The sequence below is a fragment of the Taudactylus pleione genome, unplaced genomic scaffold (genome assembly GCF_031769625.1).
Source record: "Taudactylus pleione unplaced genomic scaffold, aTauple2 ptg000482l, whole genome shotgun sequence".
Lineage (NCBI taxonomy): Eukaryota > Metazoa > Chordata > Amphibia > Anura > Myobatrachidae > Taudactylus > Taudactylus pleione.
This window is the reverse complement of record NW_028284884.1, coordinates 1,216,957-1,235,363: the sequence shown is the minus strand read 5'-3', so window position 1 is coordinate 1,235,363 and position 18,407 is coordinate 1,216,957. Positions and strand designations below refer to the sequence as shown.

At 45.6% G+C, this 18,407-nt stretch overlaps 1 protein-coding gene across 1 annotated transcript in view; it reads right to left on the bottom strand.

The window, feature by feature from the left end:
- The window catches only part of LOC148502814 (synaptotagmin-2-like), a 152,851-nt gene that overhangs the window by 26,484 nt on the left and 107,960 nt on the right, over window positions 1-18,407 (bottom strand). The window contains exons 4-5 of the mRNA XM_088449335.1: window positions 7,746-7,868; window positions 6,890-7,057 (exon numbers count right to left, since the gene is read on the bottom strand). Of these exons, the coding sequence (XP_088305461.1) occupies window positions 6,890-7,057; window positions 7,746-7,868 (291 nt within the window). The remainder of the gene's footprint in view (window positions 1-6,889; window positions 7,058-7,745; window positions 7,869-18,407) is intronic.

The window sequence follows — 18,407 nt, the reverse complement described above, 5'->3', positions numbered from 1 at the left end:
ACCATGTGTATGTACAAAAGAAAGGGCAATGCGGAGTCAGACGCATTTCAATTGCATCTACACATATCACTGAAGAGGCGGGGCTAGGGCATGAAGGGGTGTTCTCACATTGAGGGTGTGTTTAAAAATATGTGGGTGAGGCAGACCCAGATGTAAGCAGAAATACACCTTTTTGGATGCATATAGTTTGCAACTAGTATAGGGCAGGAGCAAGTGTTCATAGACGCAGACTGTTATTTTGAACAATGTACGCTTGTTTTGCTTCCAACTCTGCATCGAACACCATGTTTTCTCCTAACGGAATTGGTATGAAATACCGACAGATGGGATCAAGGAGGTCAGAATCCTGATGCCTGGATCCCGACAGGGTTAACATAACGACACTTGGAGGTCAGTATGCTAACCCTCCCCCTCTCCCTACCCTAACCCTCCCTCCCTGGTGCCTGAACCTAACCTCCCCCCAAGTGCCTAAACCTAACCTCCCCCTCCCCGCACCCTAAACCTAACCCTCCCCCTAATGCCTAACCCTAACTCCTAAACCTAAATGTATTACATCAACCCAGTGTCAAATGATACCTGTTATTCTACCTGATATATTTAAAATCTAAAAACTGGTTAAGCATACCACATGTGGACTAACTGCCACCAGCACCAACTACTGCATTATACATCTAATCAACATCACTCTGGCCAGTTATATTATACACTGGTGTATCAATTTATCTGGAGAACTACTGCTCCCAGCAAATTCCGCATGTGCATCATTGTGACAGTTTACACTATCACCTAGTGTCACCATCATTTCTGCTAATAATAATGAAGTGGTGTCAAGGTTACTGCTGCAAATAACTGATGTGTACAGTGCCTGTCTCCCATGTCACCGGTAGAAGAACCTTTTATTAATTAGGACTTTCACTATGTATATATCTGGGCACTAGGGCTACTGTGGGGTACGATATGGTAATATGGAAAGCAAGGAGATAATGTTGCACAGAAACTATTCAAATAGTTGCTTCTAAAGCTATTTCTTACAATGGGGTAATATGCTGGACATTACAGCTTTCGGGGACCACAATGATGCAATACAGGGGCTATTTTGGGACACACTGGTGTTTCCCACAGCAGACCGAAGGTTACTTAGAGGTGCATAGAGAAGAAATAGGTTTGCACTAGTGTTATTGTGTTGCACAATGGAGTAATAAGTGGGAACATCGAGTTACAAAATGATTGTAATTTGATTTAAACAAGATAGTTCCATAATGACAAATGTGTGCTAAAAGAGGGCCATTGTGACAAATTCAGAGCCAATATGAGACACTTAGATCCCAATGAGGTACATAGTTTTGCAAAGGCAAAGAAAATGGCTGCATTAGGGTCAGATATAAATACAGGTTAGACATAAATGAAGCGATAGGCTGGAAAACATAATTGATTTATTTCAGCTCATGCCTGTGGGGGAGATGTATCAAATCTTGGAGAGATTATAGCAAACAGCTTCTAACTGTCAATTTATAGGCTGTGCTAGATAAATTACAACAGCTAATTGGTTGCTATGAGCAACTTCTCCACTTTGGGCCTGATTCAGAGATGTATGCAAACCTGATGGTGTACATCTCCATGGTTCTGTTTGATATGCTGCAGCACCTGGGAGGGCACCGGAACTGTTCTTCAAAACAGATTTAGAGGTGTGCTGAGTCCAGGCTCTGTGTCATCAGACGTATACTTCTTGGATCCGGCTGTAAGTCTCAGCTTACTCATCCTGGCCAAAACAGCAGCTATCGTGACAGATGGTTGCAATGGTGATCCGAGGCAGCTTCTAAGGACGCTGCACTCGGATCACAGGTGCATGCAGGAAGTGTCTATTTCCTACAGACACCTCCTTCTGCATTTGCATTTAGTTGGGCGGTATTGAACAGCCGCTTCCTTGTGGCTGTGTAATACAGTTTATCTCTGAATCAGGCCCTTTATCTCTCTCTCTAAGATTTGATAAACTTCCTCCTGTGAGTCTATAGGCTTAATTCAGACTTATACGCAAACCCGATGATATGTGTGCAAGTACGATGGTGTGTGGTCTGTGCGCATGTGCTGCAATAACACTGCGACCCTGCTCGCCAAATCGGAGATGGGGACCGTTCCACAAGAGAGAGGCATGTCGCCTCCGTTCTGTGGGAGTGCCGAGGCCAGGGCCTGTGTCTTCTGCCGCAGACTTCCTGGCCCCGGCTAAGCAGTTCTGGAGGTCATTCTGAGTAAGCTTGTTCTTACTCAGATGTCCAATGACTGCGTCCTAAGACGCAGCTGCTGTGTGCATAGCGTACAACTCTGAATCCGGACCTATGTAACTTACATACCAATAAAGTAACACAATGTTAGAGGGAGGCTTCATGTGCACTGTGAGGATACGGGGTTCTCTCAATCACCCAGACACCGAGCAGATGAAAATAAAGTGATGGTTTATTTTTCCACAACGCACAGAAATAGATAATATGTAAGGACAAGAGGTAAAATACAGTGAACAGGCAGTATGCAGGTAGCAGTCCAGATAGGGCCAGTCCCATGAGAGGGTACCATTCTAGGACAAGTCCACAAAATAGCTAACGACACAGTTTCACACAGGAGAAACTATTACCCAATCCTCACAGCGGTAATAGCGTATTCGTCCACCCCAGCGTTTCCGGGATAACACACAGTAGAAACTATCACAGATCACACAGCAGTGATAGAGTACTCTTTCCACACAGAATATCCAAACATATATGTCCACACAAGCGTTTCTGGGGTACTACAACGTCGAAACTGTCACCGATCACGCAGCTGTGAATAGCGTATAAGTCCACCCAAGCGTGTGTGTTTGTCCACACAGAATTTCCAAATGTATACGTCCACACAGGACTGGCGATGCGTTCCACTAAGCACCTTGGTAGAAAGTCCCTTCTTAGCCAAGGTCAGCGAACTAACATGAGGAGCTGCCTTCTGTGACCTCTTTTGAAACCTTCCAATTTCCCATGATATTATGACCACCCAGAGGAGTTGCACCGTTCCCTGATTGGTGTGAGTCACTCATCCTCTAACTTTCTCCTACCTCCCCAGATACTACTTCCCTGAAGAACACCTGCTGGGTTGGCTCAGTTTAGTCTGCCAGACTCCCGTGAGGCACAAAGACAGGCAAATGGAAGGAGGTGTAGGTCCTGAGCGTTCCCTGCGGAGTTGGAAATTAACTTAGGAGGTCTTTTGTTCTGGGAGGTGTTACATTGCTCTGCTGGCCATGTATACAACAGAGATATGCACACGGCTAAACGTAAGGTCTTTTGTTCTGTGAGGTGTTACCAGTGGTGGGCTGGGCCAGGGGGCAGGGTGCCATGTGCCCCCCGGGCCGCAGCGCCATGCTGACCACGGGCAGTCTGTGTCTCTGTGACACAAGCTGCACCGGTGTGTAGCGCTGACCTGACAGAGTTTGGTCAGCGCTACATTGACTAACACACAGCCGCCGGCTCTGGCAGCTGTTTGTTTTGATCAGCAGCCAATGAAAGTCTCTCATTAGCTGCTGCTGCTGCGCCCACTGCAGGAGCCGCTCCGTCTTCCGGCTCCTGCAGTGGGTAATGGGAGAGGCGTCATGACGTCTCTCCCATAATGCAGAGTGGCCCGACCCGGGAGGACAGTCGGAGGAGCGGATGGAGGCGGCGGGTGCGGGGATTCAGGTAAGTGGGCTTTTTTTTTAAATTACGTGTGTCTACTGCGGGGGGCTGGCACTACAAGGGGAGACTACTAGGGGCACTACAAGGGGAGGGTACTACTACTAGGGGCACTACAAGGGGAGGGTACTACTACTACTAGGGGCACTGCGTAGGGGGGAGGGGACTACCACTGGGGGCACTGCATCGAGGGACCACTGCTGGGGGATCTATATAAAGGGCAATACTGGGGGTACTGCATAGGGGGGAGACTACAACTGGGGCCACTATTTAAGGGGCACTACATAAGGGTTACCACTATTGGGGGCACTGCATGGGGGTGGACTGCTACTGGGGGCACTGCATAGGGGGTACCACTATTGGGGGCACTATATAAGTGGCTTACTACTGGGGGCACAAGGGGCACTGCAGAGGGGGGACCACTACTGGGGGCACTACTGGAGGCCTGCATATTGGGGTCCTCTCCTGGGGCACAGGGGGGCACTACATATGGGTACTATGACAGGGGGCTGCCCCTAATCTTTATTTTTACTTTACATTAATCCCATATGGACCCGTCTCCTCCCTGGAACACTTGAGGGGGGGGGCCGTAGCACGCACGTTCTTCAGGCACCCTGGCTACACGCTACTCCTCTGCCAGGGCTGCCTGCATGCATTTTCCCCCCAGGCTAAAAGTTGCCAGCCAGCCCCTGGGTGTTACCTTGCTCTAATGGCTATGAATAAAACAGACGTATGGACAATGATAAACATCAAGGCTTACAAAGTATTAAAAATTACATTTACTTACATTATTACAGTATATAATATACCTGCTGCTGTAAAAGTATGTCATGTGAATGAACACACATACACTAGCACACGGAAGGGGAACACAAAGGGCTATTGCTGCAGGGACTGAGATGCTGCAAATACATTTCTAACACATAGCTCATGTCCTTACATTCCTCCCTCACTTTGTAGGCCTTGTTCCCAGGGTGGATCCCAAACATTACTGACTGGGCGAGGTGGGGTGCAGGGTAAAGAATTGTGTGGGTTAGTGGGCCACAGAGTAATGTAACATAAGACCCAGGCTCTGAGAAGCAGCCTAGTTAGGCAATGCGCAAGTACAGAATTACAATATAACATGTCCCCTTTTACCACCAGAGGATTTAGCAATTCCCTCAAGTCAGACGTTAGGTGTTCCCCCTTCACATTATCACAAACCTTTCTCCAAAGCATACCAATCGGACATTCTATTACCCTCACTTCTGGAACACAGGGGCAGTGGGTACCTTCCCCCACCCCACCTTGTACAAGTAATAGCTGCCCGGGGGCAGTCAAATATTGGGGCTCTGTACATGGCACTTTCCGTGGCAGTGTCCATTCCCTCCTCCCCCAAACACCAACTGGGGGGCTGACAACTTTCAGTGCAACATGTAGGCTCCTCAATGCCCAGGCCCCAGGATGAACCTTCTATCTGGAACAATGCAGTTGGTGGCTGCAGGGGAGCCACCAGGACAGGCTTGTCCTGTCCCAGCCCTCCCCCATCAAAAGCCAGTGTCTCACCTGTAACTTATTCTGGGCTGTCCTCCTCCTTGGTAACTACCTCTACTAGCCCGGTCGGCTGGATAACTGGTGGGGTACCACTCAGGGTTTTAATTGCTGAAAACTCCAAAATTATCTCCACAAATGCCTCGTGTTCTGTGAGATGCAGGGGGGCAGGTTGTGCAGTCCCTTCTCCCTGGGGTGGGAGAAGGGGTTGCAAGCGCTGTCTCCTGACATCCACCTGGTCTGTACTTGCTGGAATCTTACTAAGGGTAGGCAAATCCCGTGGCACATAGTTACAGTCCACACCACTGTCAGTGTTATTACAGGGTGATAACATATCCTCTTCTGGTTTATGCTCTGATGTTATGTTAACAGTTTTGGCTGTCCAAGTTCCGTTTAAATCACATGGTACGTACCAGCATTTTGCCTGCAACTCCTCAGTTTCCAAATAGCTAAACAGGAACAATTCTTCATAACATTCAGGTGGGGTTAGGATAGCAGGATATACACAGGGCAATTTCTCCTCAGCCTCCCCCAATGAAATAAAAGAGTCTGCCATTGCCACTCCATCATGATGGGCCTCTCCCAGCTGAATATGCTGAACAGCCTGGACCACGATGCCATCTGTGGTCGGGAAGTGAGATAGTCCTCCCCCAACCTCTGTGATCTCCTCTCGGACATAGATCTCCTGGCAGCTGGTTAATAGTGAATGCTTTGGTGGGGTCCCCCTGGTCCTGGAGTATACACTAGAGGATTTCCCTGCGAGTGCCGAATTGGACAGGGATGCCTTGCAGTTGGCATTCTGCTATCAACTCCTCCATGCTCATTTCTTCCAGAGGGGTTAGGGGCCCCACTGACAATGATTCTTCTCCACTGGTAACAGATAATTGCGGGGCAGACCCCTCAGTTGTCTGCCCGGGTTCCAGTGGTCCTATTTCGGATCTATCCAGGAGAACAATTTATCCTGGACTGGCCCTTCTGTCGTTGGAAATTGGCTTCTTTGTGTCATTTGGCCACTGTAGCAATCACTTCCTCCGTGAATTCTGCAAACTCTGGTTCATCCAGCAGATCCCATGCGACTGCTTCACTTCTGCAGTGCATGAAAGCATCCCCCAGATAACACAATTTGCCTGGTAAGCTGGATACTCTCCGCCCGCTAATCATCCTCCGAGCTTCATTCCAGTACTCCCACATGTACTGCATCTTTGTAATAATAACTAACATATCCGGCTTCCCAGCCTGCCGACATGCCAACGTACAACAGAGATATGCACACGGGTAAACGTAAGGTCTTTTGTTCTGTGAGGTGTTACCTTGCTCTACTGGTTATGAATAATACAGACATATGGACAATGCTAAACATCAAGGCTTACAAAGTATTCAAAATTACATTTACTTACATTATTACAGCATATATTATACCTGCTACTGCAAAAGTATGTCATATGAATGATCACACATACACTAGCAGACAGAAGGGGAACACAAAGGGCTAAAAAGTTAATTAATCGCTGCAGGGACTGAGATGCTGCAAATACATTTCTAACACATATCTCATGTCCTTACATGCACTTTTAGATTCTGGTGGAAAAACAAGAGATGTAGAAACGAATGGCATGCTCTTTTACTTCTATTAACAATATATATATATAGATATATGGATGGTTACTGACCTTAAAAGTGAACGTCTCATTAAAGATGGGGTTAAGTGTCTTCCGATGAACTTTGGTCTCATACTTCTTCTTCTTATCTGGCAAAAAGAAAATCTTCACATAGGGATCTGATGTACCTCCCATGTCCAATGCAGGTAATTCCGTGGCCTGTATGACCCCAACTTGGATCTATTTGAAAGGATAGAAAGGGATAGAAAGTAAATTGCATATAGGAGTGTAAAACAATGATCCTCACTGTAAATGTAACATGGCTGATATTATAGCTGATAAATGGTGGTGTTGCTATAAAATACATCTAACAACATGTGCAATATTATTAGCCATCTTTAAATGACTCAACATCTTCCCCATTCCCAATACGTGTATTTCTTTAGACTCAGTCGGACCTGCCGTTTGTGTACGCTCCGCAGAACCTTGACCCGGGGATGCTGGGAAGAACTTTGACCCTGGGAGCCTGTTCTGGGCCTTCCACTGGATGGATTTGGAGGAAAACTTCACAGAGGGGTGACAATTGGTCTGGGATGCCTAATACAGTGGTTGGGGTCCCAGTCAGACCTCACGGCGGAGTGAACTGGACAGAACTTTGACCCAGGGAGCCTGTTCTGGGCCTTCCACTTGATGGATTTGGACACCACCACATAATATAACTTAATAACTTGAAGATTTAAACCCGGTCAATGCCGGGTACTTCAGCTAGTTACATAATAACAAGAAGATAGATATGTGGCATAATGTTTCGTAACGTATATATTTGCTACCTACACAGAGAGATTTGTGGCATAAAATCTATTGCTATGACAATATTATTAGAAATTGTATTGATAACAGCAAGGTCAAGAGAAAGTCTCCAAAATACCTGGTTATTTTGGAAGTCATAGTCCAGTGAGAATTGTAGCTTTCCAAGCTTCTCTTCTTCCTTCTCTTCCTCCTCCTTATCCTCACCTTCTGTTAAACCAGTCTCTGCATCATCATCATCATCCTAAGAAATCTGCAAAGTAAATGTAACTTTTGTTGACTTTATTGTTACTGGATCAATTCATTAGCCAAGGAAACTACTATAGTCTTCACTGTGCAAACCCATTACTAGAGCTCATACATGATCTGCAGGTGTCTTGTCTACATGCATCCTGTCCACATGGTACCAAACAAGATACATCCCTGTGTGTTCTCCTTGCCCATCACAAAGTAGCAATAAGAGGTAATATTATCACTGTACTCCAAGTTAAAGATAATTGGGTCTGATTCTGATTTACAAATTATGTAAGAAAGAAGAAGTAACTGTGCACCTGGACAAACCATGTTGCAATGCAAGGGGTGCAAATACATACTTTATTTGCATGCAGGGTAAATACTGGCTACTTCTGCTTGCAGCCAACAAATGCTGTAGTTTTATAATTGGACTGCAATTTAGATTTGAGCTAGGACACACCCTTCTCAAATCTAAATCTCTCTGCACTTTTTACATCTTCCCCACCTGCAGTGCAACATGGTTTTACCAAAGTGTACAGTTGTACCCCTTTCAGACTTAAGCCTAAAACCCATGTCCCGGGTCTGGCGTAAGTCTGAAAGGTGTGACCCGGGTCCATGACCTTGCTCGTTAGTAGGGTTTTTCCCAGGACTCGCAACCCGGGTCAACAACTTGGCTCAACTGTGAAAGGTGTGAACTGGGTCTTGATGACCTGGGTCACAATTAAAACAAATTAATTGGCCGGGGACAGTGGCGCTTGGAGATGAGATCATCTCCAAGCACCTACTGAATGCCGGAAGACATGGGTCACTGCAAGACCCGAGTCCGGTGTGAAGCGTGGCGACCCAGGAATAACCCGGGTCGTAGCCCTAAGTGTGATAGGGGTAGCCCGGCTTCAACTCATGCTCGGTGTCCTGGGTCCGAGCTGGATTAAACCCAGGATTTTAAGTCTGAAAGTGGTATAAATTGCTCTTTCTTACTTTATTCCCAAATCAAAATCAGGCCCATTGTACATATAATGCAATACTTAAGCAATTGTGAGCCAACTCCAAATGCTGTAATCATGCTATAATCTGTATGAGGTAAAATTTACTAAAGGTCGATTTAAAAATCGTTCTAAATTGATCAACATCAATGGTTTTTCCTAATGCAAAATCCACATATTTATCATCCCTACAGATACTAAGTATGCGGATTTAGCATTAGGAAATCCCATCAATTTTGATAAATTTTAAATCGATCAAAATCGACCTTTAGTAAATTTAGTTCTATGTCTGAAGGATTGAAGGTGGTATATGCAGTGATTCTGGAAGCATAGCAAGTAACCGTGCATGTTATATGAAAGTGAGAGCTGGTAGCAACACATGCCAGGAGCAGAGCATGCATCATTCCCCTATGAAGCCCGCTCAGATCGGCCTACAAGTTTCCCAATTTAGGGTTTTATGTATCAAGTAGTGAAAAGCGTGGACTAGTGGAGAAGTTGCATCCAATCAGCTTTGAAGTAGCATTTAAGTACAGTCTATAAAATAGTAAATAGGAGTTGATTGGTTGCTATGGGGAACTTCTGCAATGGTCCACTTATCCATGCTTTTCACTGCTTGATACATAAACCCCTAAGTTTTTGTTTATTTATAACTGTCGCCTACTGTGAATTACTAGCTGGTAATGGAAAAGCGATCGTGGGGCATTATCAAAGATGAATACGCACATTTTTACATCTACATCAAATCCTAAACCATATTGAAAATATGTGTTTCTATAGCTTACCACACCTTCTACCTATGCAGTAACCCACAGTGTAAATATATATTCCATCAATAAGTCACATTTAGCAATAACTATAAGGAGCAGGGCCGTAACTAGGGTGGTGCGACCAGTGCCATGGCACAGGGCACCGCAGGGCAGGGGGCGCTGTTTGGGCCTGTCAATTTTATTGTTTATTATCATTCACACTTGTAGCTTCCTCTTCTTTTATCCCCAGCATCTCCTGGCCTTCCCTATCTCTTCCTCGCTCTTTCCCATGAGGCCATGGCCCTTCTTCAGGTGCACTATCTTATGTCCCTATTTAAAAAAATATGGGGGTGGCGCCAATGCTCTCTCTGGCACAGGGTACCAGGGTGCAGGGCTTTGGTTTGTGCTTCTATTCACAGAATATGTGTCATACAGTTCCTGCTACTCTTATGTTTTTCTCTAAGATGCAGCTTTAATGAAGACTCCTAGGGATTACAAACAGAGACAAATAAATTACCTATATATTTGGCTTCCTATATTAACTGTTTTTTATATATAGTTTTGGAGGGTTTACAGTTCCTATATTGTCTCAAATTATTAGAAATAAGTAAACTGTAGATCAGAACCATTTACCACAAAAACATTTTACAATCTGAGAAGATAGAATATCTACTGAATAGCGTATCAGCCCAGTTGATGGACCCAGCATTGCTCAAAATGTCTGCTTCAAAAATCAGCACATACAGATAGTGTACAGTATTTGCTCTCATACAGTATGCTGATATGCTGAGGAGCAGCATGCATCACATGAGGCATGCATCTGGTCTATACTTGCCTACCCTCCCAGAATGGCCGGCAGGCTCCCGAAAATTGGGTGGTGCTCCCGGCCACCCACCAGAAAGGTGGATAAGTCTCCCAGGTTTGGGGCCACCCAGCCGTACACAGGCGCCCGATGATGCGATTCACGTCATCGTAGACCACCCCCCCCCCCGTTCCACAATGCCGGTAATATCGGTATTGAATGGTGGGAGCGGGGCTACGAAGTATATTCCGAAAATCATAATATATGCCTGGGCAACAAAGAAAGCAGCTATATTTTTGCAAGCAACCAATAACAAGTAATTCACTAGTGCTGGGGACTGCCGTCATCGTCATCATCAGGTATATGCATGTCCCCCCTGACCTCCTGCATGTATTATGGCTAACTCAGGCACATATATGCATCTGTGTCCCGATCTACATGACCATTCTCTCTGTGTCACCCCTCTCCAGGCGCAGGCGGATGTAAGTGCCAGTGTCACAGAAGTCTGCATAGGTGTGTGTGGGCAGCACAGATGGTGTAATGGTTAGCATTACAGCCTCACAGCACTGAGGTCGTTGGTTCGATACCCACTACGGCCCTAACTGTGTGGAGTTTGTATGTTCTCCCTGTGCTTGCGTGGGTTTCCTCCGGGTACTCCGGTTTCCTCCCACACTCCAAAAATATACTAGTAGGTTAATTGGCTCCTAACAAAATTACCCCTAGTGTGTATGTGTCTGTGTGTGATAGGGAATATAGAGTGTAAGCTCCACTGGGGCAGGGACTGATGTGAATGGCCAAATATTCTCTGTAAAGCGCTGCGGAAAATGTGTGCGCTATATAAATAACTGGTAATAAATATATATATATATATGTGTGTGTGTGTGTGTGTGTACCCCTTGTGGGAAAATGCAGAGCGATTTCACACAAGGATATGGTACCCACATTGGCGATACTCATCAGGGACGTGCAGTCAGGGTAGGAATAGGCATAGCCTCCCCTGTCATACTCCTGAGAATTGATATAAAAAAAAATTAGAATAATGCAAAGAAAATATTTATAACTTATAAACACCTTCTTTATTTATTGTAATCAGTTTTATAGTTAACACTCACCAGCTTTGTGGAGCTCCCTAGGACTCCAGTATTGTCAGAAACTGCTTGCAGAGCAAGGGCTGTAAGCTGCACAGAAAGAGAGCTAATAGAGGCATGTCTCCGAGTATGGGGGCGTGTATTGAGTACTGATGGACACCTTGGATGTTTCATGTGACCAGAAAGTGCACTGCAGTCTTTAGAGATCGGAACTCAGTCAGCAGAAGCAAGAGAAGACACAGTGATGCAGGTGAGAGAATCAATGGACACTGAAGCCTAGTGTAGTGAGGGGAGAGTTACAGTGAGTAGGAGGTGAGACAGGATCCCATCTCCAAATGTGCCTCCCCAACCATTGACCTTACCGCACATCACTGATTCTAACTCTGCATCAGCCCAGTAAGTTTATTATATTGATTGCTGTCAATTGTAATTGCTTCTGCCATCTCTATTCCTGATTTATTGATCTCTGCTGCCTCCTTGGTGATCGTAGCTGTCACAGAACAACTGTCCTGACTCTTATTCAGTAGAGCACCGAGCTGGATACAGTTACGCCAATTGAATAGTTATGGTTGCCACCAACTTATTGGTTTAAAATTTCTGCAGTGGCAGCTTCATGTTTCACATTACCACCTTCTGCTGTCTCTAATCCAACCATACAACACCAATGGTTGTTACACAGCAATGCCAGTGACCAATGACTGCTTTATTATTAGCGGCTGATAATGCTTCTGTGCAGCCACACACACTTTCCCCACCAGCAATTATAATTGCTCTTCAGCTACCTTATGTATTATGTGCTCCCCACATCACTCAGGTTGTAAGCCTGTTTGGGCAGGGCCATCTTTATCTGAAATATGTGGTGAATGGACAATATGCATTATTATTAATTCAAACATTTCAGTTTTCTCTTATAATATTGTGCTCAGTTTAGCATCATTTATAGCTTAAACTGATCTCAAGGGAACCGGTATGTAACCCCGGTAGCTGAATAGCTGCCGTATCATACACCGACACCAGAAGACCAAAGGAGGCAAATCCCGACTTAGGCTGGAAAGGACACTAACCCTCCCCCTACCCTACCCCTCCCTTAGTGGTGCCTAACCATAAACTCCCCCCTAGTGCCTAACCCTAACCTCCCCACTTTAGTGCCTAACCCCCTCTCCCCACACCCTAAACCTATCCCTCCCGGGGAGGTGCCTAACCCTGACCCCCCTTTTCACTACCCTAGCCCTCCCGGGGGGTACCTAACCCTAAGTCCCCCCAGGAGTCCCTAAACCTATTATGATACCCCTAAAGTGGTTACTGTCCAATTTATAAATATATATGTATGTACTGTATGTACACTGAAAGAAAACATCTGCATGTTTGATTCAAAATCAGTATATGTCTTGCACTGTGTTAAATAGTAAAAAATGGAAATTAATATGAATGCACAGTTCATAAGTTTAAAAAAAGCCTGTCAGTTTATTTATATATTAAACCCCCCTCATGGAAGGGACATTGGGGCAGGCTGCACTCGCTGGACTGTGGGAGCTGAGAGGCACGCAGCACAGGACACTGCAAATGTAGTCGCAGTCCAGTGGGCTAAAGCGTCGCGTGCGGGTGGCGGGAAGAGGACCCGCACGTCACCGCTGCTATAAGAGAGCACTCGCGGGGGCCGTCGGGAGTAGAGCTGCCTGAGGGGCACAGGAGAGCGGGTGAGGTGCGCCGTGCTTACCGGAGGCTGTGTGCAGGGACAACAGCTTCCAGATTCCGCCCCAAGCAAGTTTCCGATATAATGACCAAGCAAGTTTCCGATATAATGGCCAGTACAGCTACTGTATGGTACTTTTTGTTAATAGAGGAATCGACTGAACTGATATACCCAGTCTCTAGCTAAACAGCAAGTTGAACACTTCACCATTAGTAGTTAAATAAACAGCAAATTCTCTCCTTATACTATCTACGGGATCGGTAGAGCAGATCCCGACAGGTGAGTTTTTTAAGTATTACTAACCCTAATCTCCCCTAACCCTCCCTTAGGGGTGCCTAACCCTAACCCCCCTGTAAGTGCCTAAACCTAACCTCCCCTTTCCCTAGCCTAACCCTCCCGGGGGGGTGCCTAACCCTAAGTCCCCCCCAGGAGCACTTAACCTAACCCCCCGCCTGCGAGGCTGTCCGCACCCGGCGCCCAACGCCTGTCATTAGTCCCCCGTCAGGATTGCACAGTCGGGAAGCCGGCAGTCGACATTTCGACTGTCGGCTTTCTGACTGCATCCCCTGTCTACTGAGAAGGGGCAGAGGTTAAACAGGCCCATTGATAATCAAGCTTTTCCTGAGGTAAATCGAACTGACAAGAGAGTATAGAAGGATCCTTCAGTGAATATAGCCAAACAGCTCACTGCTGCTGGAATGCACATTTGCTACATATAACCTGAGAGACAGTGACAGGAAAGGGCAGCTCAGGTTCTAAATAAATAAAAATAGTAAAGGATTGTATTATTAAATAATGAAAGATCTGACAAGATTCAGCTTATTATATAAAGAACCATGAGTAAGGTCAGAATATTACGTTGATGCTAGGCAGAGTCAGCCACATTGAGAGAAAACCACAGGAGTATATTCAAACTAGGGAGGGTCAGTTGTCTTCAGGGACAGCTACAGCCTACCTAAAGTACTTCACAGGCCCGGGCTTGCAACTATCAAGAGTAAGCATAAGAGTCAGTGCAGTAGTCACAACTATCACCAGGTAACAAGAAGAAACATTGTCAGGCAGCTATTTATTCAAACGTGCACCAACACAAGGGGTACTGGCCAGACTCTGAGGGACTTGAGAACTCCTAAGACTTGTTATCTGTTGGAGCATAGGGCCTGAGTCAGACCTGTTCGCACGTAGCCCGCGATGTTTGCAATCTGTTAGACGCAGTGAGCGTACTAGACCATGAGATCGATAAGCGTTCGCACCCTGTATACAGACGCATCACTAGCAGGAGTGACAGGACGTGCCTTTAGTGGGAGGTGACAGGGGGCGGTCAATGGTAACGGGGGTGTGGTGGTGCGAACGCATGCATGTCTGAACTCTATTTCAGGGGCGTACATAATTAAGACGCATCGTCAGCATACACGTCACATGGCTGATTTACACACAGCAGCATAGTGCTTGCTGTAGGGTATGGTCAGCCACAAGTGCTGCGTATGGGTTCGATGTTACTCAATGTTACTGATTGTTTAATACACTTCCTGGAGATGACGTGTGTTACGAAGGGAAAGTGGGCTTTTTGCGTCAGGCTGGTGGGCGTCTAAATACATACCGCGAGCGCACAGCAAGACATAGTGGGCGTGCTAATGTCTTGCTAGCGATCATAGGATTTGCATACTTTGGCAGGTGACGGCTGCATGCGAACGCATCTTAGAGAGCAGGTCTGAATCAGGTCCATAGTGGGTCGATGGTGCTCTAGTGCGCATGCGCACGATGGAGGGAGCTCCGTCGTGCGCATGCGCGAGACCCAAATAACGACGGGGTAGCCGTCGTTATGGGTCTCGCACCAAAGGGGGCGTGCTGTCGATGGTGAGTGACAGCACGCCCCCTTTGGTGAGCGTGCCGGGGGCGTGGCTGCCAGATGGAGGCGTTCCCATGGGAACGCCTACCGTCTGAGTCCGGCCCCACTGACATCACTAGTGATATCAGTGGGAGTGATTTTGGCTCTGATAGAGCCAAAATCACTCCAGGGCTTGCGGTCACTGAGACCCTACCGCAGGGTCTCGTCGCAAGCCCGATGGTCGCGATGGTCTTGACCATCGCGAACATCATCATGGACGCTCGCATAAGCTGTGGGTGTTAACCCACAGCTATGCGAGCGTCCAAGAGGCCGCTCCAATGTTAGGTACGAGGGCCCTGATTCAGAGCAAGCGCTCTGGTCAGAGCGTCCGGCTCTGAATCAGGCCCTTAGTTCACTAATAGAGATATTTCTGTTATTGCATGTATAGAGTTACTTACATTTAAGGTTAACCGTTCGTTTCCACAGTACAAGAACAGAAGTGTTCCGGTTTAATAAAATCTCCAAGACAAAGCTTGTGAATTAATATGACTAATGTTATTAGTGTGACAATACTGTTATTGTTATAAGTAATTGATACTTTGTGAAACGAACATTGTTGAATAAATTCACCCAATTGTTCAATTTATTGCCTTGATCTGACTCGAATAATTTGGAAGATTCCCAGACGAACCAGAGACCGTGTGCCTGGTAAGAAAACAATCTATTACACCACATCTAGAAATATCCGTATCGTGTATATAGGTTGAGTCTCCCATATCCAAAATGCTTGGGACCAGGTGTATTTTGGATATCGGAATATTCCATACTTTGGAATATTTGCAAACCATATTGAAATGTCTTAGGAATAGGGCCCAAATCTTAACACAGAATGCATTTATACTTTATATACACCTTATACACACGGCCCGCAGGACATTTTATACAATATTTTTAATAATTTTGTGTATCAAAATAAGTTTGTGTACATACATGAAATTAATTTATGTTTCATAGACACCTTATACACACAGGGCCTGATTCAGAGCCGCTCGTAAGCGGCTGCTCGTTTGCCCACCTGTACATGCGTACAGATCGTTATACGCATGCGCGAACCAGTCAGTGCGTTCGAAATTCATGTGCTCGCAAAATAGCGAATGCCTGATAATTTGAATGACAGGAGTAGGCGTATGTGGGTGGTAACGGGGGAAGGTGCTAGAAAACGGGGAGTGGAGATCCGAACGCAGGCGTGCTTAAAGGTCAAAACGGGCGTTTTATGGGTGTGCATAATTAAAACAGCAGCGTAATTGACCACGTCACTGGGTTTTTTTATAGCCAGAACTGCTCGCAAAATTGTGGTAGCAAAAACCAACCCCAAGAATAGCGAGCAGTTCATACCCTGGTCGATGTACTCGATTAATTTAATAAATAGCGGACATGATGTAGGATGCGAGCGGCCAGGGGGCGTATTTTTTGAAAAAACGACCGCAAGTTTTGTTCGCTCGTTCAGACCTAGAGGCGTGAACAGACCGCAAAGAGCGAACGGTTGATTTGAATAGCCACCCCTATTTTCTGGACGAGCGAGCGCTAATTGCGTCCGGCTCTGAATCAGGCCCACAGCCTGAAGGTTATTTTATACTATATTTTAATAATTTTGTGCTTTAAACAAAGTTTGTATACATTGAACCATCAGAAAGCAAAGGTTTCACTTTCTCAGTCATGCTAATATTCCGTATTTCGGAATATTTGGATATGGGACACAACCTGTATCACACTAACCCTTCTTTTATTGTCACTTTGACATTTTTCTTAAATTGTAATGTGACAATATATATTTACAATTCATTCTATTCTTGCATCATTTTTTAAAATCTTGATTATAGAACATTTATTGCTTTTATATATAAACATTTTATCTAATGACAATTATATTAATTACAGATGTTTGCACTAGGCGGGTATCCACTAATAGATATACAAACGAGAGCACGATTACGACATTCCAGTCGTGCTCTCGTTTGTATATCTAGTGATGTGCCTAGACTGAACATTCACTCGTTCAGTCCCGGCACATCCCTCCATCCCCGCACATGCTGAACCTGACGAGATCGTCAGGTTGACCAGCATGTACGGGCGATGTTGGGTGTCGGAAGCGACCAGCGGGCACGCGCATTGCTGGATGCTGGACCAAAACATGCCCGATGCATGCACGATTTACAAGCGATTGCACAATAACGACGTCGTTATCGTGCATTCGCTTGTTAAAATCGCCTAATGGATACCCCCCTTTAAAGTAGGTGTTTCTTTGTACCGAGGTGAAAAAAGAATAAGAACCACTGTTATAGTACACTCTGGCTCCGCCATCTGACCAGGGGCAGTTTAAGAGAGGAGGGGGCCTGTGTGTAGCCTCCGTGTGGTCCCCCCTCCTCTCCGGCAGCGAAGTAGACTGCTTTTGTGCATGGTGCCCGTGCTATGTTCCTGAAGACATCCACACTACAGAGAGGTAAATATAATTATATGGGTGCAGGGTGTGCAGTGTAGGCCCCCCTGGTCCCAGGGGCCCATGTGCATCGCACGCCCTGCACCCATAATAAATACGCCAATGCATCTGACTACCTTTATATCTACCTTTTCTCTGTGCTTTCTATTTGCTAGATTACTGTGACTCAACTGTACTACATCTTGCTGCTGCTTTTAATTCAGTTGCCTTTCTCACCAATACTTGTTCATTGTTTTACTTGGACTGTTACCAAATAAGCTTCTGCCTTACTCCTATTATAAATTTGACTTGAATTCAGAGTAGAATAACATCAGTGCCAATGTTTCCTCAATCAATGCCATATATTTTTCCAGATGCTACTCAGTGAGTTTAGAAATGAAAGGCTGAAGGTACTGATCATTATAAATCATCTGACAGAAGACAGATCGGAATTCTTCCTATGTGGGAAAAGACTGTGATATTCTAGATCTCCATGCTTTTATAACTGGACTGGATCATGTTTTTGACAACTAAACTTGCTGTAATGTACTACTGAACTATTATCATCATCAGTTTATTTTCATCAATGTCTAGATATGTGGGTGTTCATCTCAAGGTAAGGTAGGATATTTCTGTGTGCTTATCTGATCTGTTACAGGGCAAGATTTAGATCTAGAGATTACATTAGGTAAAGCTGGGTACACACCTAACAGATATATCTGCAGATCAACTAATCTGCAGATAGATCTGCTGATGATGGTTGTTCATACACACTGAAGAACCATCATATGTCATCTGGCCGCGGCGCGTCCCCTCCCCGTAGCCTCTGCTGCGAGTGTACGAGCGGCCGGATAACCGCCCATACATACAGCACGATGGACAGGTATATCTACAGATATATCTGCCATTGGCTGTACAAAACAGCCGAAATGATAT